The sequence below is a fragment of the Crocodylus porosus genome, unplaced genomic scaffold (genome assembly GCF_001723895.1).
Source record: "Crocodylus porosus isolate Cpor-Errol unplaced genomic scaffold, CroPor_comp1, whole genome shotgun sequence".
NCBI classification, from domain to species: domain Eukaryota; kingdom Metazoa; phylum Chordata; order Crocodylia; family Crocodylidae; genus Crocodylus; species Crocodylus porosus.
Window position 1 is genome coordinate 9462611 of NW_017728931.1, and position 23704 is coordinate 9486314.

At 46.8% G+C, this 23704-nt stretch overlaps 1 protein-coding gene across 1 annotated transcript in view; it reads left to right on the top strand.

Moving 5' to 3' along the window:
• TEAD4 (TEA domain transcription factor 4) overlaps positions 1–19214 on the top strand; it is a 63362-nt gene extending 44148 nt beyond the window's left edge. The window contains exons 9-11 of the mRNA XM_019543861.1: positions 9453–9593; positions 11604–11756; positions 18969–19214. Of these exons, the coding sequence (XP_019399406.1) occupies positions 9453–9593; positions 11604–11756; positions 18969–19082 (408 nt within the window). The 3' untranslated portion in view covers positions 19083–19214. The remainder of the gene's footprint in view (positions 1–9452; positions 9594–11603; positions 11757–18968) is intronic.
• Positions 19215–23704: the final 4490 nt, after the last annotated feature.

Here is a 23704-nt window from a genome sequence, read left to right on the forward strand (position 1 = left end):
GGTCCTCCTTCCTCCCCTTTTTGAAGATGGGAACCACATTGGCCCTCTTCCAGTCCTCTGGCACCACACCAGAGCACCATGAGTGCTCATAAAGCCGTGCCAGGGGTCCTGCAGTGACCTCCGCCAATTCCCTGAGTACTCGAGGGTGGAGATCGTCCGGATCAGCTGATTTGAATACAACCAGTCCTTCCGGAAGTTTCCTAATGAGTTCCTCACTAACTCTTGGCCTAGGTGCACCTCCCCTGGGGTCTAAGAGGGGCCCGGGGTGGGGTAGCTGTTCCGGTCCCTGCTCAGGAAAATGGAAGCAAAGAAATCATTAAATATGTTGGCTTTGTCATCTGGTGTAATGACCAAATTTCCTAGCGTGTCCTGCAGGGGCCCCACATTATCCGGAACCTTCTTTTTGCCCCCTATGTATTTAAAAAAGGACTTCTTGTTGTCCTTGATCTGGGAAGCTAGTCCCAGTTCCATCTCCGCTTTGGCCTTCCTGACCGCCCCCCTGCATCCCCAAGCAACCACATTATAGTCCTCCCTGGTGATGGCCTCTCCCTTCCATTGGGTGTGCGCCTCCCTTTTAGCTAGGAGACTTTCCCAGATGCTTCTGGTGAGCCATGGGGGCTTTTGCGCCCTCCTGCTCCCTTTGACCCGTGTTGGGATTACCTCCCTTTGCGCTTGGAGGATCGTCTCCTTAAGGAGCGACCACTCTTCTTGGACACCTGGCTCCCCTCCCCTCTGGGACCTCAGTGCTTCCCTGACTATTTATTCTCCTTAGTTCCTTGAAGTCCACCCTCCTGAAATCTAGGGCTGCTGCCTTGCTGTAGGCCTGTGCCACCTTGCGCTGGATGGTGAATTCCAGCGGGTGATGATCGCTGTCGCCCAGGTGGTCGAGCACCCGCAGCCCCCTCACCAGGTCGTCGCCAGTGGCCAGCACCAGGTCCAACAAGGCGTCTCCCCTGGTGGGGCTGTGCACCTCCTGGGTTAGATGGATGTCCTGCATTCTGGCTAGGAACCAGGTTCCTAAGTCAGGTTCACTTTTTTCCTTGTTCTTCTAGCTCCTGTATCTTGCACTCTTGGCTACCAACTGGCCCAACTTCAACAGGAGGAATGGAGAGTTTTCCCCAACAATTCTGCAGCCTAGTGGGTAGGACATGCTTCTAGAAAGTAGAAAATATGGGATTGTGTTCCCTCAGACTCAGGAAGGCCTAAAAACCTGGTCTCCATTTCCTGGGATCATTAGGCAATTGTCCAAAAGCTGTACTGTGTTTTGAACTCAGTTCCATCAGTGTCAGTCAAGCATTAGGCATGCTCAGTGAATGCTGGATGGATTTGGATATAGGTAGACTTAAGGTACCTCCATTTACTCATCTGGATTGCAGTCATAGGATTGTAGGGAAGTAGAGCTGGAAGGGACTTCATGAGGTCATCTAGTCCAGACCCCTGCTCAAGGCAGGATCATTTCTAAAACATCCCAGCCATCTGTTCAACTTGCTCTTGAAAACTTTCAGGAATGGAGATTTCACAGCCTCTCTAGATAGCTTGTTCCAGTACTTGAGCACCTCAGTCAGAAAGTTTCTCCTAATCTCCAGCCTAAATTTCCTCTGCTTCAGCTTGAAGCCACTGTTCCTGTCTCTTATGGACACAGAGAAAAGCCCACTTCCATCCTCTCTATAATCAGCCTTCAGATATTTGAAGACTATTATCAAATTCTCCCCCTGCACCCCCTATTCTTTTCCTCTCTAGACTAATAACCCTAGGTCTTTCAGCCTGTCCTCATAGGCCTTGTTTCTCAGGCCCCTGATCATTGTTGTTGCCCTGCACTGAACTCTTTCCAAACTGTCCATGTCCTCCTTGAAGTATGGGGCCCAAAATTGGACACAGTATTCCAGATGAGTCCTCACCAGTACTGAATAGAACAGAAGAATCACTTCCCTTGATTTGCTTAACAAGCACCTAAGTACTTGATTTGGTGTCTTCTGATCATGGTCAGAAGTCTAAGTCTAGTCTAATAGAGGAGTCTAATAATTCTGGTTGCCTCATTGGTATGTGGTTGTTGGAGTGACATTGATCCGGTTAGTTTTTTGTGACCAAGATCCCCACATTCCACATTAGTCTCCTTTAGGAGCCTACAAGAACCATTTAGGTATGGCCTTTAGTAAAAAACCTTCCGACAGCAACATTTCTACCAGCCTTACTACAAACCTCCACATTTTCTACTGCACGTACTACTTTCTCATTCCTTATCCTAATTTTTGTTCACAGTATTCAATTCCAGAAGTGGCATCTTTTTAGAAGTAGATAAGGTAATTCCTCCATTACATAGTTTGTAGTTTGGACTGAAAAGTGCTATCTAGAAGCAAGATATCAACACAGACTTTCCAGCCGAGTGCCTGACATTAAACAGTTAAAGCCATATTTAGGCATGTGCGTATGTAGCTTGCTTTTCAGAGGTGCTAAATTTAAATTGTAGTTCCAGATGCATACCACCTGTGAAAATCAAATCCCAGATTATGATTATTTATCTGTATTGCATTGTATGAGTACCTTGGAATCTCACACAAGGACGTGGGTCCCCTGGTCGAAACCAAAGTACTTGCCGAAAGAGCTTGCCAGATGATCTCTTGTGGACTAGATGCCTAATTTTAAATACCCAAGTGTGGGAATTTTGGTCATTGGCAGTGATGGCTGAGCACAATGATAGAGAGATGTCCAGGTGCATTCACTAGGAGAAGTGCTTGTTTAAAAAAAAACTGTATTTGTTTTAAAATGTGGCCAGTGCCAGCAATGCCCTTTTGGTGAGTTCAGCTGTGGGAGACTGAGGTCCAATGAGCCAACTCTTGGACTTGAATTGACCAATTGTGGAGGAAAACCCTGTGACATTTCTCCGTGCTGGGAGTGCGTTCCAGTACACGACAATGAACATGACACTAGCCTCTCAACACATGAGCAGCAGCAGCCCTTCTCTGTTCCAGCGTAACTTTAGCCCTCGCACCTGTTCCTCGGCTCTCCCAGTGAACCTCCTCCTACACGCAGGTTTATTAATAGCCTGTGGAGAGGGGGTTCTCAGGGCTTTGCACGCCACTGGAATGGAGCGCTTATGTCTTAAAGCTTGTTGTGTGGGTCTGGGGACGGGTTCATATGGGTGGGACGTGGAATGAAATGAGAGAGCAGTGTGGAATTTGAGGTGGGCAGCTAAAGCCCAATACTGTCCAACCAGCCATCTGCCAAGGTGTCCCCTTGCTGCCACCCACAGGTTAATTACCAGTGCACAAAGCTGTTTGGTTCCAAGCTAGGTATATCTGGGGAATTGCCGAGGCGGCTTCTCCTGAGCTGATGATGAATACGTGTAATAATCTTTTCACCTCAGCAACAGAAAAGCTTTAGGGCCCAATTGAATCATTCAGTGCTTTCTTTCCATTAAATGAATCAGATACTTGAAAAAGAGCCTGCAGGCCAGGGCAGGAGACTGCAATCGGCATTTATCCACAGAACCAATATGGAATAAGCAGCAGCCAGGCTGACTGCTCACCTACAAGCATGCCTTAATCCCTGATCTGGCAGAAATTGCCTTGAGGGGAAAAGAGGGTAATCTAGTCTCCACATCCATTCTGTCCTTGGCTCTTCTACTGAGGCAGCCATTAGGAGTGGAGATTTTTATGGCATTAGCACCTTTTTCCTGAGAGGTCATCTGACAGGACCCAGTGAAGTTTCCCTATGCTGAGGAATCTCAGCAAAAGTACTTCTGCTGTTGCATAAGAAATGGCACCTTCTTCAACCAGGCTGCTTTCCCTGAGCATTTGGAAGCATAGAAATAGTTTGCTGGCAGAGGGAAGAGTGCTGAGGTGTTTGCATATTTGTCCTCTGATTGTCAAAGTGACCCAGGCTTGTGATCTCACTGGACTCATCTTTGCCCTCTCCAGCAAGCCAAGAAACTCCTTCCCTTCTCTAATATGGCTGTGATAAGCCAAGTTTCCTGCTCTCCAGGCTTGACCGTAGTTTGGCATGGGACCTTCATTGAAGTTCAGCTGGGGGGCTGCAACTGATATGGCACACAGCCACATGCTTTCTGTGTGGGATGGGTCAGTGGTAGGCTATCATGCTAGGGTTCCATGTTCTGCACCAGCTCCTTGCTGAACCTTGGGTCCTCTTCAAAGTCCTATTCCTTGCCTTGAGAGAGAGCAACAATTCTCAATCAGGAGTATGCAATGGCATGCTGGGTTCCTTGAGAACCTTTCAAGGGTGCTGTGGGTTGTCACACAATATTAGCACTGTTAGGTGTCAGCCATGATTCACAAGATAAACCCAGAGATTTCAAATAGGAATCCATAGTGTTAAAAACATTCTGACCTAATGTGGTGTTTTGAAGTTCTTTGCAACAGAGGAATTGCTTTATTTTTTCTGTAGTCAGAAAACAAGTGAAAACTAAGGACTGGCATTTTCTGAGGGTGTGTTGAGTCTAAAAAGGTTGAGAACCACGGCCCCAGAAGGTTCTGACACTTGACTCACAGGCCACCTCTTCCTCGGGTAGCAGAGACATGTTGACTCTTTGTCTCCAAGCTGGACAAAACAGGGATGCCAGCCCTCCAATGTCAAACTCGCTCAGTTGGGAGATAAGAGCAGAAACTTGTCCTTTTGGGCAGGTCTTTGCCACCTTGGACTGCAGAGGTTGAATGAGAATCCAAGCCTGAAAGTAGCAGCTCACAAGAAGAACCCAAGTCTCTGCTAGGCTGATGTATAAAGTTGCATATTAGCTGCCTTTTTCAAATGAGCTAGCAGACTCTGAGGCTTGGGTCCTTACAGTTATTTAGGCACCTCACTCCCACTTTCTTCCCCTTGATCTGATGATCTCAGCCCACGAAGCTCTCAAGTCTTACACCTCTTAAGCACAAGGAATAGTGCCTTGAGTAAAGAACAGGGAGCCAAGGCACCAGATCTGATGCTCCTTTGCAGCACAGTTGTGAGCCAGCCTCTCCTCATTCCTGCCTGCCTCCTTCCCCTCAATAAAGTGAGGATATTAATACTTATCAACTAAATTGCTGTGAAATGAATTAGCTCTAAGTACTAATTAGTATAATTCCCTGCAGTTTAGAGGACAGAAAGCTCTACATAGCATGAAACAAATCTCTCCCCTAAGCCTGGTATAGGGCTTAGGGTAGGAGATCCATGTGATGGGTAAGCAAGGGTGGAAAGGAAGGGAGGGCAGAGGGGGAGGTTGGCATAAGGCTTTTCCATACAGAAGGAAACTGGTTGAAAATTAAAATGAGAGAGGAAACCGCCAGGGGCAGCAGGGCTGCCATGCTGACAGGGAGACTTTGCTGGCTTGGGTGCCAAGAGAAGACTGTCGTGTGTGTGTGTGGGGGTGGGGGGGTGCTGTGGCAGCAGTCCAAATCATTATATCAGACTTGAAATCTTTACTGTTTCCAGAGACTCTGATTCACACTGCTCTGAGGCATTCTCCTCAAAGCAAAGAGACTGAATCCACTGCTGTTTCCCGAGTGTTGTATCATTGTGTTTTAAGAACTGTATAACACAGGTCCTCAGAACTTCACTAGTAATTTCTGCGTTGAGCCTATAACCTGTGGTCAAGCTAGCTGTTCAGAAAGTGTTTTCAGAACTTATCTTAAGGCCTGAGGATCTTGCTGGCTGTTCAAGAGCCATGGCATGTGGTAGAGTTTCATCGTCTTGTCATCCTCCAGGATTTCTTTCCCTCCCTCACTATCCTGTTCAACACTTTCTCTGAGTTGGCTGTTGCTTCCCATCCTAGAAGTTGCTGAAATTCCATGGTGTGCTCTGTATTTATGGGCTGGGATTTTCAAAGAGGTGCCCAACCCCCTTTGGCTTGAGATAGGAGTTGGGTGCCTCCCTCCCTAAGGCATGCTTGAAAACCCAGCCATGACATGGAAAGTGCATTGAATGAGAAATGCTGTATAAACATAAAACATCATTAACTCACATTCCGTTAATTTGTTGGGACATGGTATATTAGGATGACTCCCAGAAAAGTGATTTGGCTTAATGTCAATGAAAGATAATAACTGCTTAATTGGAACAGTATTAACATAAATTTTCCTGGTGCCAAATAGTTTAATAGTGATTAACTAGGTGTGAAATTCTGAGCCCTGATCTTTCAGTAGGAGAGTTGCCAAATTATGGAGGCATCTGTAGTGACCTCTCTGTTAAGACTGTGTTGAACACTGCACTCAGATTAGGCTACAAACCTTTTGCTTCACTTCTTAATGATTGAATTTGTTTTCCATATGAGTTGCAATACCTGTTAATAGAATTTTCCCTCATAGTGTCTGGACAAAATGCTTCTTAATTTTCTAAAGGAGAGCTTATTGGAATCATCTAGTTTTGTGTTTTATTTCTGAATGTTGCCTTTTCCCTCCTGTATGTTGCAGAGCCATCATCAGCGATAGCTTCAAGCAGCACGTACATAGGGTCTGTGCCTTTGTTCTCCCTGCTCAGTGGGAGCACTCTTTTGTAAAGTCACAAAGACTTTGCAGCATTGGGGTCATAATCTGTGTACATGTTCTTGTTCATGAAAAAAACAGCTGGGCTTTATTCCAAAGTAAGCATAGTACATGAAGCGTTTGGAAAAATAAATGGTCTGTCTATATTAAGACATTTTGAGGATGGATCAGATGTACAATACAGATGTACAATATAGATTAGCTACATAGATGGATAACAGTCATTCTTAAACAACAACAGTAAACTCCTTTCACTAGAGAACTACTACAAGTGTTACTCTCTGAGGATATGTCTGCACCAGACAGATATACTCCTGTAGGTTGAATAGGAATTACTTCATCTTGTTAGCATGGGTAACAATAGCTTTTGTATAGGTTGGACAAGTCTGCTGGAGCCCTGGACACATGATTTGGATGCCAGCCCATGCCATGTCTTCATTGCTATTATTTCCTAAGCGAACTAGATAAAATTTAGCCCAGGTGTGCCTACCTGTGCTACTGTCACCCCTCTCAGTTGCAGTGTGGATATACACTTAGAAACAACTGGTGAGACATCACAATAAGAAATTACTCTTCAGCTTCATAACCTTGGTTTTCCCATGGGAAGTGTATCCTCTTGAATGAGTGTAGATGCACATTAAAACATGTGGGGGCAAATCCTCCAATAGCATAAATTGACTTAACTCTATTGAAGCCAGTGGAGGTAAAATCCTTTGCTGAAGATCTGCCCTATACCTTGGAGATATGGTACTGCCTCCCATAAAATATGAATCCCTCAGAGAGTGAAAAAGAAAAAGATGGCCCATTCTAACAATGAAATGCAAATATGTATCCATCCATAAGGATGAATAACTATTTAAAGATGCTACATTTGTCTAGAGTTTTGGTAAAAGCTGTATGAAATGAGACTATTTCGTTTGGTCACTGTCAGGCAGGCCTAACTTATACCTGTCTTTTCTGTGGTCCCCAGAGCTTGTGCCCTGGGTCACTGGTGGTGATTGAATTTCATTGGCCTACTGGCTCAGCTTTTAAGTGGCATCCTTTCTCTAATAGAGTTCAATGGTTTTGCTCACGGCAGAAATCCTCACATGCCCATTGCATACAGCATGTTATTTGCCTGTGCAAAGGCAGAGAGGAACAGCAGAGTTTAAGGGATGGAGATGACATGCCAAGTGGGAAATGGAATTGGACTTGTAAAATAAATGGTGATAAAGTTTATTGTATTTCCTTCTCCTGCTCCTTGCCCTCTGTGTGCCTGAAGCAGCTAGTTAACAGCTGGGGAAATTAGATTGAATTGCAACATTGTACATTTTTATATGGTTGCCTTTCCTGCTAATGTTGTTAGTATTGCTACTGGCAAAGAGATGAATTTTTCTGGGGTGATGACTCCAGCACTGGATAGGAGCTGTTGGTCACTTGCCTATTAGCAGAGTTCCTGACTGACCCAGCCAACTCACTCTCATAAGCTACTGATTCAAAAGCTAAATGCTTAACACCCCAGGAAAGGTGACAGAGACACTACTACCATGTCCTGCCAGAGGCTTCAGAGAAAAATGCCTGTAATCTGTCATGGCAGGGGAGAGGTAGGACTTGTATGTGATGAAGGGAGAGAATTTTATAGTGAGGCTGTTGGATATGCGAAGAGAACAGCTTGTTCCCGCTGGGTCTCTAGCTTCCAGACCAACTAGCACGGCCAGTGCTCCCTGCTGTTACGCAGTTGGGACTCTTTGTTTCCATATCCTTTTGTCTGCGCTATAGTACTAAGTCATATTCCACCCTGCAGTCCCATCTTCATTAACTGATAGGGAGAACGATTTTCTTTTCTTTTCAAAACCACCTGGTAGGTGCTCTGAGTGGTGAGCCCCTGCACAGCTAGACATACTTGCAAACCAGGAGTTTGGATAAAAATCTCTGGTCAGTGCTGGTCAGGGAAGCCATGCTAAATGGATATTTAATGGTAGCAACTTGGTCCTTATTGTGCTACAGACCGTATAGCGTCAGTTGTACGGGAAGCAGAATTTCCTGTTTCCCTTTTACAGAGGGAGGTAAATCAGATCAAACGAGCCCATAAGAACTGGAAGAAAAGTAACACTGCTCCATGTCTGGTGAATTAGCACCTGCTTGCATCAAGAACTCAACACCCGTGGTCTGCTTTTTGCATTAAAGGGAATAAGCCAAGTGTCTTTTTCTAATACTTTGTTTTTTTTCAAAGCATGGGGAAACTTTTCCTTGCTCTGCTAAAGATGTAATATGAGGATAGGGCGACCTCTGGTGGAAAAGAGAGGGCCACATTTTTAGCCTCGAGAGCCTGGTTTAAACGAGGAAAGGGTCTGTTTCCAGTACTTTAATGTGTGCTTACATACCAAGCTCTGAACTTTATGCAGCCTACTTTGAAAACATGGCTTGGGACTGGACTTGATCAACCATGGCCAGTGATTCGGGTCTCTCAGAACATTCCCGTCTCTCTGTCTGGATTCTTAAACTGGGCCCCATACTATGGTATCTAAGCACTGCCTGGTCCCTTCACTGTCCCCTGCCCCTACCCATAAAGTATTCCTCTCTTTCCCCATCCTCCCCAGCAGAATGCTTTATTATGATTCTTAAACCCTTGACCTTCCTCCTCACTGAGGCAGCCTGCCCTGGCAGGCAGCTGTGTGGCTAACAGAAAGGCCTTCCTGTTCACCCCAGGCACTCCCCCTTCAATGCAGACTCCCCCTTTCAGATATAGCAGCAAACAGCTTCATCATACCTTTATAAAGCCTTATCTACCAGGTGTACATGCAAACCCCAGCCCCAAAGTGACTTCTTTCAGGTGTATATGCTAAACTCTAACATTTCAGCCACTTACCCCTCTACTGCCCCAAACTCATGGGTTCAAGGATACCCCTCTGGTAGTTGCTGCTCAGGCTCCAAAATAAATGTTCTGTGTGTTAATAGTCTACTGTTCTAATCTTTTTATTATTATTATTCTTTTGGCTGCAGGCTGATTTGAACACCAACATTGAAGATGAATCCAGATCTTTCTATGGTGTTTCCAGCCAATACGAGAGCCCAGAAAATATGATCATTACCTGCTCCACTAAAGTGTGCTCCTTCGGAAAGCAGGTGGTAGAGAAAGTGGAGGTAGGTGCCAGAAGCTGCTGAGAACTGAATGCAGAGCACTCTGGAGTCACATTCTGCCTATTGCTCAGCTTCTCACAAATACCACTTGCATGAATCTGATGGCAAGCTGTAGCCACTGGCCTTCATCAGGGTGATGGACAGGAAGAGTTTTGACAATCAGGAAACAGTGGTCTAGTGCTGTGGTATCAGATGCTCAAGGATGGGCCTGATCCAGCCTGCAGCATAGTGATCTCACATGAATTCATTGCAGCTCTTTGCAGTAGTTGCTATTCACTTAAAACACCAGCTCTTGGGGCCATGTGATGATGTGGACCTTAGCTCTTGGTGTTTTATAAGTTTCTAGTTCTCATTGGTGCAGAGAAAACCTGACATACGCCAACCTATCCAGACTCAGAAACCATGAGGTAAATGGGAAGATTCTCAAGCATACTGCTATTATTCTCCTCTAAAGCCATGATTTTTAGGCCCATAAACCATGACAGTGGCCTGACTCGGGAGTTTTTAACTGCGAAGGTCTAGAAGCACTAAGTTTGATTTATGCTTAGGTGACTTCCAGGGCAGTTTTGAACAGCAGAGAGCACAACATTGTTTTTGTGCTGGAGAAGCAAAGGGTCAGGGGTGACCCGGTGGCAGCCTATAAGGATATAAGGGGTGTGTATCAGGAACTGGGAGAACATCTATTCACCTGGGCACCCCAAGGGAAGACAAGGTCTAATGGTCACAAACTGCTGGAAGATCGTTTTAGACTGGACATAAAGAAAAACTTCTTTACCGTCTGAGTCTTCAGAGTCTGGAACAGACTCCCCCCAGAAGTGGTGCAAGCGCCTACTCTGGATACCTTTAAGAAACACTTGGATGCTTATCTTGCTGGGGTGATCTGACCCCCAACTGACTTCTTGTCCCTTGGGCAGGGGGCTGGACCTGATGATCTTGCGGGGTCCCCTCCAGCCCTAATGTCTATGAAATCTTTATTCTTGGGATTTATTGAAGACAAACCTTTTGAATGTGACTTGCCAGATAATGCTATACATTCAGCAGTGTGGTTAGACAGGAACTTCCATCCCTACTACTCCCACAGAACAGCAAGTTTAGAGAAGGGGAACACTATGTCTTTTTCAAGGTGTGGTAAGAGCTGCTTTTCCCTATAATTCTTCTTTAAATGTCAGCTGAAGGACAAAGCAGGTCTTTGTGGCTGAGGGTCATTTCACTGTTCATGGGCTTGAAGTTGCTAGAAGCCTCCTGGGACTCAAAAAGGGAAGGTGACAAAAATCCCTTGATGCTTCAGCTGTGGGGGGAGGAAGGGGAGGGTCTACATTTTAACGTGTGAAAGTAAAGTGGTTAACGTGTGAAAGTAAAGAGCACCCCAAAAGTTTCATACTCACAGAGTAGCATGCAGCAGTGAGGTGTGGGAGAGGCAAGAATTGGACTGGGATATGAGGTGCATATTCCCAGATAGACCATTATTTCCTTGTGTCATATCAGGAAAGTCACTCAAGTGCTAAGTGCTTCAGTTTTCCCATCTGTAAAATGGAGACAGTGATATTGGCCTCTCTCACAAAGGTGTGGGGAGGTGTAGTTAGTTATTACAAGCAAATTGGATGCTTATCTTGCTGGGATCCTATGACCCCAGCTGACTTCCTGCCCTTTGGGCGGAGGGCTGGACTCGATGATCTTCCAAGGTCCCTTCCAGCCCTAATGTCTATGGAATCTATGAAATTACCTGGAAAGCACCTTGAAGCCTTCAGATGACAGGTGCTTGTTACACAGTAAACTTTGGTTACTACTAGTGTAGAGAGAAATTTCACACACTCACTAAATAATTAAAGCTGGGGACTTTGGGAAGTTCTAGAAGAGCTTCTTTAGAGTGGATTATTTTAAAAAATGATTCACGAGCTCAGTGGCAGTAAAGCGACTGGAAAATGCAAACGGGCAACTCTGCTGTTACTAATTATTAGTCACGTTAATGAAGAGTTGTAATCTTTCAAGCATCTCTTCTGTTTTACCTTGCAGACGGAGTATGCCCGCTATGAGAATGGACACTATTCCTATCGCATCCACCGCTCCCCGCTCTGCGAGTACATGATTAATTTCATCCACAAACTCAAACATCTCCCAGAGAAATACATGATGAACAGCGTGCTGGAAAACTTCACTATCTTACAGGTGGGCCACTGAATTGCTGTTTATTGGTGCTGTAGCATGTTGAAGCCCAGAGGGGGAGGGGCTGCATCTTATCAACCCCCCCTAGTAGCTGCCTGGATCCTCCCCTTCTCTTCCCCATTTGGATCACTAAGGGGGTCCACCCCGCCACCTCGCCTATTATGCCTTGATATTTTAGTTGGACTGGGAGGCTGCCCCTAAAAGTCAGGGGATTTACTTCAGGAGTGGCCAAATACAGTCCACGAGACTGATCTGGCCTGCAGAGGGGCTTTATCCGGCCTGTGGTTGGTCCCTCGGTCCTGCCTGGTCCAGTCACTCTCTCGCTATGGCACATCCTGCCACCCCCAGGGCATGCAGCAGGGCTGGAGTGGCTTTCCAGGCAGACCAGGTGGCAGCAGCTTCTTCCATCTGCCACCGCCACTGGCCCCAGCCCCATGGTACCAGTGGGGACCCATGCCACAGCCCCAACCCGGCATGCCCCAGGCCTGCTCTGGACTCACCTGCTCATGCTAAACAGCAGCAGCAGCAGCACTGTCTGGGCAGAAACTCTTGCTCAGTACAGAGGGGAAAAGCAGCCTGTCCCCCTCACTGCTGCCCAGTGCTCCCTGCTGCAGCTGCCTGGAGCCCGTGCTGGGCTGCCCTGTGGCTCCTCTGCGCTGCCACCGCTGCCTTACGAAGCAGCTTAGCATTGGCAGTGACAGGAGCAGAGACAATCTCCATATCCCACTTAGCCCCCACACCCCCACAATATACAAGAGTAAGACTTCATTTTGAGGTATTATGCAACCACCTCTACATGCACCACACAAACACACACAAATCAGAACAAAAATGTGTTTTTAAATAAAATTAAAATGCGTTATTGTGGATGTTTGATTTTTAGTATATAATTTGTTTTATTTTTCAGTTCCAAGATGGGAAACCCCCTTCCCAAATGGAGCACTTCTGTGGGGAGGGAAGGGACTTCCAATGGCAATGACCAGGGGTTGGGGGCAGAATGTCAGGTCCCAAGATGGCGACCAGGAGGCGGGACACTTTGGCCCTCCACAGATCACCAAAACTTGTTAAATGCCCCTTCAGCCAAAATAATTGCCCACCCCCGTCTTAGATCCCTGTCTGAGCTGCAGCCCCCTGGCCTTGGCCCACTTAACTATGACTAAGATCCCTCCACCCGTGGTCCACTGTTCCAGGACCCAAGGCTCCAGCCTTGTCCTTGCAGGCTCTGGGCTCGTGTCCTCAGTCTTTGGGGCCCTCCTTCTGCTTCCCTCCCTTCTGGAGCCTGGGCCCGTACCCACAGTCTATTTGTGCAGACTCAGGTTCTCCAGCAATGATAGCAACACACTCTTAGGCACTACCTGCAGCCTCCAAGCTCCCCTCGCAACTACTCTGTCCTCCAATTTAAACTTAACTCAGGTATAAGCTGACTGCTGTCAAATCCAAAATTTGCCCCCAGCCTGGGTCTGTGTCACCACAGGGATGATGATTTAAGCATACAACAAAAGGAACATGACTTTGATGTCTGGTACTACTGAGGCTTCCTCTCAGCCTTCCCAGGGTCTGGCCATACAGACCAAATCCCATTCTCTCTCTCTGTCTTTCCCGCCGCACACACAGACTGGGGTTCCTCTGCTCTGGCAGGTCAGACTCAGCCTCTCTTCACAGCCGTGGTCCTGGCCTTAGGAAGCTTACAACCCCTTCTCCCAAAACCTGCAACCCTCTCTCAGTTACCTGATCCACCACTTCTGCCCCAGGTCTGAGTCATGGTCTGAATGCACTGTCTGCATCTGGGGCAAGCAACCATCTTAAAGGGCTCTCCATCCCTGCTAGTCCCTCCCAGGACCTGGAGCCAGCTGATTGTAACCCTGACTCTCTCTCCTCTTCAGTAATGGGGTGGGAGCCCCATTAGAGGTCCCTGAAATGTTTAAGCCATGCATGAGACAAAGATGTCCACATGCCACCCCAGAGTTAGTATCATTGGGCTCCTGCTACATATTACATATATTACACAGTTAACTGGTTAATTGCACAATAAATTTAGACCAGCCACATGTGGAAAGGAAGACCAGCTGCAAGTGCAAAGTACTTATATCACACAATTAACTAGTATAAGTGCACCAATATATTGGTCACATATCGGATCAGTACCTATAAAAGGAAAATAAAAATTATGAGGTATTGGCTTTTTTTTGGTGGTGTAGCCAATAATGGCACCAGTAAATTCCATTTGCATGCGTGCAGCTGCACATACGCACACAGCCAGGAATGCAGCCCAGCAGCTCAGAGAGCAGTGACCTGAAAGTAAGCCTGTTGTGGGGGAAGGGGCTTGGGGGAGAGAAGGAGTGTGTGGGGGACAGATCTAGGTCCCTACAGTGAGAGAGGGAGTGGGGCAGGTGCTGCCCAGTCAGGGCAGTGAATGGGACCCTGAGGCTGGGATCAGGAAGAAGGTGCAGGCACCTTGTCCAGGGGGTGCAGGGGAAGAAGGGTGGCTCCCTGCCGCTGTGCACACTCCTGGGGGAGGCATAGGGGGTATGCGCCCCCCCCGGATTTGTGCACAAGGTGGAGGCAGGCTGCCCACTGTGGGCTCAGGGCCAGGAGCAGTGCCAGCCTCTACCTGAGGGGGAGGGGCGGGGCTGGGCTGGGCTCAGAGTGGGCAGAAGTGGGGCAAACAGCAGCAGCAGCACTGGGAGGGGTGGCTACTGGGGGACTTTTGGAGTGGCTATAGCCCCCCTGAGCCCCTTCCTAGTGCTGCCTCTACTCAGGGCTTTCTGCTCTGCCGCCTTTCCCTCAAGAGCCCCGCACTGGCTGCACATCCCCTGCCTGCTGAACAGCAGTGGAACCTGTCCTCCTCCTGCTCAGCTCCCCACCCCCACCAGGAAGAGGCTGGTGCTGCTCCTGGGCCTGAGCCCACAGCGGGCAGCTCACCTCCACCCTGTGCATGAATTCCAGAGGGGCACATGCCCCCATGCCTTCCCCAGGGGTGCATGCAGTGGCAGGGAGCTGCCCCGCCTCCCTGAACCCCCTGGACAAACTGCCCATGGCTTCATCCTGCTCCTGGCCCTGGGGTCCTATTCACCGTCCCAGTTGGGCCTGTCCCAGCCCCACTCCTTCCCTCACCATGGGGATCTCAGTCTGCCTCCCACATGCCCCTTCCATCCCCTGTGCACATTCTCTCTCCACAGACTTACCTGCAGGGTGCTGCTCTCCAAGCTGCCAGGCTGCATTCCTGTAAATTGGCTATCAGAAAGGTATGCTGATATGGCTGATTAATAATCAGCTATCAGTATCGGCCAAGAAAATCTTTATCAGTGCACCCCTATTAATTGGTTACTTGCACAATAAATTTAGACCAGCCCAATGTGCACAGTAATTATAGCACCATAAAAGAGCCAACCAGCTACAAAGTTAGTGCTTAAAAACACGTAACAATTCTGTAGCTGGTTTCTATCCAGCTTTAATTTGGAAGTGTAGCAGGGCCTTTAGTGCTGTATGTGTAAATTGCATCTCAGAGCCTTTTGAAGAGTTGTCCATGAAATGGAAATGGTAGCTGTGGCCAAAGATTTGGAGAGGCCAGGGAAACTGGGAAGGGGAGTTGGTTTGGAAGGAGGTTGATGAAGCAGAAATGCAGATACATTATGCCTAAGGAGAAGGCAAAGCTGCAGTGAAAAACATGCTTGTGCCAACATGAGTCAGGTTGAGGATCCTCACTTTTCAGTGGCTCTTTTATGGCAGGTAGAAGGAGCTCAATGGTAGTATAGTGATTGGAAAATGCAAGGGGGTAACTCTTCTATTATTGACCCTTATTCATGTTGATGAAGGAAGCATAACATTATAAAGCGGACCTAAATCATTGTTGCGGCTAAAGGATAGTTCCTTCAGCTCAGGTACAGGTGAGGCATGGAGTAGAAGGGGTGGATTGCGACGCACAGCACTGCTGAGATTCTGCAAAGCTCTACACCTCACAGGGCAAACCTTGAGAGACTGCTGTTACTTATGCTTTCAGGGCTGTCTCCGTTACACTGGGAACTTTTCCAGCCCTGGAGCCCCCCCTAGATTGGGAGAGTGCAAAGATGGCTTAAAGTCATCATAGACTGCCTCGTATGTGTGCTGTGCCCCTACAAAGGGCCCAGGGAATCCAGTGTTAGCCTTATGACAGAGGGGTTTGTGGCTAAAGTGCACAACTGGGAATCAGGAGGTCTAGGCTTGGCCTTGGAGACCCTATGCAAGTTATTTCTCTACTTGATGGCAAGGCTGATATAAACAGGCAGGATTTTTTTTTCTGCAGAGAAATTGGATATTTTGTATTATATAGAACTATTTATTTAGTTAGTTAAATTATAACAAGCTTTTTTTCTCAAATGAAATCTGAATTTAATACAAAAATATGTTAAGGGGTGACTTGCTCATAGCCCCTTTAAAACTTTTAAAGTAATTATGCTGAGTCTGTGAACCTCTGTCAACAAGTTGAACTTATAGGTCATGTGCTAATCAAGATAAAGACATTTTCAACATCTTTATCAATGATTTAGATGAGGATGTGGAAAGAATGCTGGCCAGGTTTGCAGACAATACTAAGTTATGGGAAAAAGCAGTCACACTAAGGAATAGGATGCAAATCCAAGCAGACCTGGACAAGCTGGAAAGGTGAGCAGAGCAGAACCAGATGCAGTTCAATAAGGATAAATGTAGAGTGCTTCATCTGGGGAGAAGCAACCTGCAACATGAATATAGGTTAGGAGGAGATGTCCTGTCCAGCACAATGACTGAAAGGGACCTTGGGGTTATAGTTGACCACAGGATGAACGTGAGCCACCAGTGCACCACCAGTGCAACACTGTAGTCAACAGAACTCATAGCATACTGGGATGCATTAGCTGATGCATCACGAACAGGGCTAAGGAAGTAATATTTCCTCTGTACTCGGCATTGGTAAGGCCCCAGCTGGAGTACTCAGTCCAGTTCTGGGCAACACACTCAAAAAAGATGTGGAGAATCTTGAAAGGGGTTAGAAAAGGACCAGAAGAATAACTAAGAGCCTGGAGGACAAACCTTATGAGGAAAGACTAAGTGATCAGGAACTGTTCAGCCAGGGGAAAAGCAGACTGAGGCAGGACTTGGTAACCATCTATAAGTATGTAAGGGGTGAATATCAGGAGCTGAGAACAAAACTGTTCACTAGGGCACCCCGGGGAGGACAAGGAGTAATGGCCATAAACTGTTAGAGGATGGTTTCAGGGAAGATGTAAGAAAGAGCTTCTTTATGGTAAGGGTGACCAGAATCTGGACTAGACTTCCCAAGGAGGTGTTGCGGTCCCCAACCTTGGAAGTCTTCAAGAGGAGATTGGACAGACATCTTGCTGGGATTATTTGATCTCAGCCATATTCCTGCCTAGAGCAGGGGAGTTGGACTCAGTCATCTTTCAAGGTTCCTTCAAGCCCTTAATTTATATGATTCTATGATAAGAAGCCGGGGGGAAAGCATCTAACTTGAGAAGTCTGGCTTTATCAATATGACACAGTACTGTGTTACAGACTCAGGCTTATGGGGGACCCAGTGGCTATGCTACTGGGACAAGAGAAGAGCAAAATCATTACAGGTGCTGGTACCTGGCCTCTGCCTCTACAAGACACCTGTTTGTGTCTGCTCAGGATTAAATTCTGGTTTCTATCCTGGGGCAGCCACTTGACACAAAATATGAGCAGAAAGTTCATTATCTAGTATAGTGGTTCTCAGCCTAAAGCATATAAACCAGAGTGACTGGATCCAGCACAGGGGATCAGCAGCAAACACCCCATCCTGATACACCCCCTTCCCTTCCCTTCCCTGCTTGTCACTGATCCTTGTCCTGCCACTGATCCCTTCTCTGCTCTCTCCTTCTCCCCTTGCTTACAGCAGGGGCTGCTTAATTCTCTCTCTCCCTTCTCGCTCCCCTATGGCAGGTGTTGCTTACCAGAGGTAAGTCCTCTTCCTCTCTCCCTCCCCTTCCTCTGAGATTGGCAGCCACTTCCCTCCCACCTCTCTCCTTCCCCCCACTTCCTTTGCCCCTGGAGGGGAACAATCTCAGGCACCCAGCCTACTGCCCTAAAAGTTTGAGCAGCACTGGTATAGTAAATGACCAATATTTTTAACCTATCAAAAGAAGTGAAATCAATAAAAATCTGAAACATGAAGCTCTAGAACTGCTTAAACGGTTGTATGTAATAATAGTGTACTCTCTTTGGTCAAAACAAGAGGTAGCAAACCTGCCATGAAGCCTCTATTTAGCTATAAATCTTTGTGATTGAACATTTGCACCAACCAACGAGAAGGCAGCTTTCTTTAGAAAATAAGTGAACTACAAATGAAAAGTTGATTGAAATGGAGGCTTTCTGCAAGGTGATTGAAACTGCTGATGTAAATCACCTTTAGCTTAAATCAGTCCTGGCTGTTCTGTAGCTTTGTTCCCTAAGCTATAAAACATGGTTAGTGGTACTCCTCTACCTTGCTGGCCATTGCCAGGCTTTATTCACTCAGATTTGGAACAAATTTGGAGGAAAGGGGCTGTATAAATGTCAAGGGATGTTATAGATGAGCAAAGGAATGAGGTGGGGCAGCAGTGAGAGAGACAAAGTCCTTATGCCATCATTCATACAGGTGCATGATGGTAACTTCATTCCCTAGTCAGGCCCGGGCCACTGTAAATTGTGGAGACAAAAAAAATCTCACTGTAATGCTTCTAGTGGGGCTTTCCATACCAAAAAATCTGAGCTGCTTTCCTGCCCTCCCATCTCACAGAGCTGTACTTCATTCAGGTCCCATTCACATCTCTATAGGATGCCCTAGGTCTCTTGATCAGGGATTCTGTGCTTTTGAACTGTCACTCCCCTCCTCAAATGTGGGAGCAATGGTCCCTACTGGCTCCACAGAGGCGGGACTACTCCCTGCTCTCCTAGACCTTCTTGGTATGGACAGTGCTTGTTCACAGCTGGTGCACAAGGGAGACATTTCTGTTCTCTGTAGTGCTGGGTACTCTGCTCCTTATTTCTTTCACTGCATTGGTGTCCCACAGACAGTAAGAAGGCACCTCCCCAGTTTTGATAACTAAGCTGTGGAATATCATTCTGGCAGTTCTTCATTCCTCCTCTAGATTGTGTTCAGATGTACTTTTCTGAAAGTGTCAAAATGTTGAAAACTGAGACAGAAACTGTTCTCTCAGCTGCTTCTCCTCTTCTGCCTAGGTCGTGACGAACAGGGACACTGAGGAGACTTTGCTGTGCATAGCGTATGTTTTTGAGGTCTCCACTAGTGATCATGGTGCTCAGCATCACATCTACCGGCTGGTGAAGGACTAAAGACTCTCTACCCCTGGACCGCCTATGGGAATATATATCTGAGGGAAAAGCCCGTGCCTGAACCACCCCCACCCCTTCCTGATACCAAACTGAGAAATAAACTTACAGATATTGTGTATTTTCAGAAAAGCACCTGTGAGCTGTTTTGTGACCAAAAGGGGGGAAATAATTCTGTGTCTTCAGGTTCATACAATGGAGAAAAGTCTTGGAATTACCAAAGGGACTGAAAATCAAGGGTCACCACGTACTTCAGTCTCTGCTAAGCCCTCCTTTGGGCTCCACATTACATATGGAAAGCTAAGTTTCAGAACAGAATAATAGGGTGCAGAGGTGCATGTGTACAAGCAGTCTCATACCCATAGGTACACAAACCCACACATGGATGCTTGTGTACAGTCACAGAATCAAGAAGGTGGCTTATGTGGAGGCATGAGGATTATGTGCACATATGCAGTAACATATGGTTTTGGAAGTCCATGAGTCACCACACTGACATGGTTAGATGGTAATACATGTGCAGAGGTGTGTACAGTTGGACATGCCCAGCAGTAACTGTGTGCACACTTATTTCTGCATGCAATACAAAAGCAGGTGCATATACTGTAGATGCTTATATATAGCACCATATGTCTGCGTGTGTCCAGCTACACGTTTTGCAGGGCCATTCCTCCCAGTAAGATTTGTTACCTGAGCACTTGGTAACAAATCTCAGCCTTTCTTAGCCTTTTTTTGCAGGGCTAAGGAAAACCAAGCGTTACTCCACCACGCTGGGGTTGTGTGAATGACAGTTCTACCTGTAAAGCTTTCCTTTGGAATGCCGATTTGCTCCCTGCCTCTCAGGTCCTGTGGTGGATGTCTGCTCTTTCTTGTGTACTAAGTTCCAATGGTCGATACCCATTTGTGGCAGGCAGTGGCATGCAAAAGTGTCACTGAGAGCACTGTTCCTCGGTGGTGGTATGTGAGAAGGGTTAAAACACAGCTTGGCTTTCAGAGGCCTGGCTCAGCTTGCAGGGCAGGCACTTAGAAGAAAAAATCTCTGTTCTCCTTGTAAACGGAGGCCATTTGTTCTGGAGTTACTGAGAGATGAGGTTATCAATGTAGAGAATAGCTTTCAGATAGCTTTGAGGGAGCCAAAGACGTGTTGCTGCAGCTGAGCTAACAGTGTGACATCTCCAGGTATGGTACTGCAATACTCATTTTAGAGATGACTTTAACAACTTGGAAATAATTTAGCAGAGCGTCCCTTACAATATGACCGTGCACACTTTCTTCAGACCTTTTTCACCTACTTCTATCACATTCTTGCCAGGCAGCTGCATTCTAGCAAGCATTGGGAGACCCAACCCAACGTCCCTAACATATCAGTGCTTCTGGGGAAGTCCTGTTTGAGCAGTCCTGAGGCAGGGCTCGGAGAAGACTAGAAGCAGGGCAGAGAGTCAAGGACACACCGTTGCATTGCCAGCCTGTCCAGTTCTTTAAAACATTGCACTGTTCACACACCAGTAAAAAAATCCATCCCTTTCTACCCAGAACAGAAGGGCACAAATTGCCCTTCACTAGCTGCTTTTTGAAGCTGTGTGCGCCTGAATGATCTCAGCTGAATGACACCAGTGAGATGCACTGTGTGTGTAAATAGCAGCTTTCCGCTTCACATGAGTCAAACAGCTGCTCATCATCCATCCCAGCAGTGAGCCAGGTCACACAAAATGATGTTTTGAAACATCAGTAGCAACCAGTGCACTGCCTATACCAGCACTCTGCCTACTGCAGTCACCAGTGGGACTGTCAAACCATTGTTACTGGAAGTGAGTCAGTGCAGTGCTACAGTGGCAGGTTATGGGATACAGCTTGCCAGGGTGGCTAGCTGCAAAGCAGTGAGCCTGTTGGCAAGAGAGATAGGTAGTAGATGCAAGTTGTAGAGAGGCAGGCTAAAGCAATATGCCTGCTAACTGGGAAAAAGGGAAAAACCCTTGAGCTTGGCTCTGAGGATCAGAGGGCAGGTGAGTGGAAGGGGGTGGAATATAGGACCAATAAACCTGACTCCTGGTATGGAGCTTCAGACTGGCCCATGCTTGGCTGAGGAGAAGGAACTCTGGAGGGAGAAGTTTTGTAAGCACTTATGCAGGTAGTCTGTTATTCAGCTGTTGATCTTGCTGTTTGATCAGAGGCTTAATGGCTACAAGGGTGCTTGGAGGTCACAGGGGGTGCCTAGGAGGCACTCTATGCAAGATTCAAGGACCCAGAGGGCTTAGGATGTGAGGGAAAGCCCTGCAAGGACCAGGAATCTGGTGGGCTGAGGGGCAGAAGTCCTGGCAAAAGCCCTGTAAGGACCAGGGGTCCAGTGGGCTGAGTAGCTAGAACCAAAATAGAGGCCTGCTAGGACCAAGGGTCTAGTGGGTGGAGCGAGCTGAAGCAGAGAAGGCAAAAGAAGCTGCGTGAGCTGATGTGCAGATAAGGTCAGGGGCCCAGGGAATTTTGCAGTTGGGGAAACAGCCTTGCAAAGGCCAGGGACCCAATAGGCTCTAGCCCAGGGAAGGTGAGAGATTTCAGTGAAGGAAGACCCACCTCTAAGGCATGAAAGTGGTTGTGGGGGAGGCTGGAGGTCAGTAGACCATGTCCAGCAACAGCAAGATACAAAGCCAGGGGCCCAGGGAAGGCAAACCCCTGGGGAGAGAGAAAGCAGGGAGCACCAGAGTGAATAGAGACACCAAAGATCTTATCCCGGCCCTAGGGACAGCCTTGTCAACTTCAAGGCATGGCAGATAGATTAGGTGGAGCTGGGGAAGGTTCAACAGGCAGGATTAACTTGACCCTAAGGGAGCATGACAGCTATGCAGGAGCCATTACAGGCTGACTCTATGCTGGGATCAGTTGCAGTTTTGGGAGCAAAACATTAGAAGAAAGGTCTGATTTACACACAGATCTGATTGGCAAGAATGGGGAAGAAGCTCAGTTGATTGGAGCAATATTGTTCTGGGCTCTATACAATCACTTATAGGAGGGGATTGCACCCAACCTGAGGAGCTTGCAGTATAAAGTAGTGGTACTCAACTCTTTTAGACTCCAGGCATCCTTCCAGACTCTGCTGAATTTAGCAGCACCTCACTTCAGAATCTGGTTTCACTCCTTGTGACCATGAAAAAACAACAGAGCAATTCTTCCATTGCAAAGAACTCAAGAAAACCACAACAGGTTTAAAACGGTCTTGATACTATAAATTCCTATTTGAAATTTCTGGGTTTCTGTTGTGAATGATGTGTAGGTGTTTGTATAGCTAACAGCACTAATGTTGGTAGCACCCTGTGGCACCCTCAAGAATCTCGGGGCACCACAAAGTGAGAATTGCCCTGGTTTAAGGAGACAAGATGCGCGAACAGCAGGAGGAGAAATGAAGAGGTTGAGCAACATGCCAGGGCAACCCAGAAGCAGTAGCAAAGCCACCAGGTATACATAGCACCCAAGGGACTTTGTCACACTCCAGTGCTTTGGTCATTCACCCATGCTGACTGTTCTGACGGCTGCTAGAAGATGGATTTGGCAAGTTGGGTTCATGTCTGAGCATACAGTTGGTGTAAGAACAATAACTGCTTGTCTTTATGGCTACCTTGCAGTATCTGCATCCTCATTACTGTTTGTTTGTCACAACAGGTAAGAAAGCCCTGGCAGCACAACCTACAGCTCCTTCCTGTCTAACATCACCAGCAGGCTTTCATTGCTGGGAGAACACTCCCTGGCTAACAAAGTCAGAAGCACAAATGAATAAAGGAGCTGCCTGGTTTAGCTGGATTTTAAAAGCAGAGATGTAATTCATGGGCTTTTAAGTGGGTGGCCAGGTAAAAAATACTGAGACTAAAGTTTTATGAATGAATTTGCGGGAAACTAATCACTTTGGAGCTACTCAATAGATCCTTGTTATCTCATGCCCCAGCCCCCCAGTGGAGATCTGTAGAAATTAGTGGAAGAGGAACTTTCCAGTCCTCTCTAATGCTGGGTTTCTGGGGCTAAGGCTCCATCCCACCCACCCAGAATATATTTCCAAGAGAGGTAATGTGACTCCTTACATGTTGACATTATTTTTCTTGAAGATTTTGTAAACCTTTACACTCCTACCAGTTGTTCCTATCATGTTTCATGGAGTATGATAGGAGTGTTGTGGCCATAGTGATCCAAGGAATACATGAGAAGCAAGGGTTTTTCTGAGTGGCATGCTTTATTGGACCAACTGTGCCCAAAACCTTATCTAACATCTCTCCCAGCTATAAATCTAATCCAATAAAATATATTCCCCAAAATCCTGTTTCTCATGTTTTATAGAAACCAATAAGCAAATGTCTGTGTGATTTTTTTTTTTCTTCCCCCTCCTTAATATTTGGTCTTCATGTGTGATCATGGAGTATGAAGAAGGTTACACCTCTTAAAATACTGTAGCTTTAACTGGCTAGAAGCCATTTTGCCAGACTTTCAACTGAATATTTTTTCAATTTTGCATACAGTCTTGTCCCTTTTTTGCAATTTTTGTTCTTCTATATTTATCTAGACCAGTGGTCTCCAACCTTTTTAAAGCAGGACATCACCTTTTGGCATTTAAAAGCAACCGAAGTTCTACCATGTACCGATGCCTT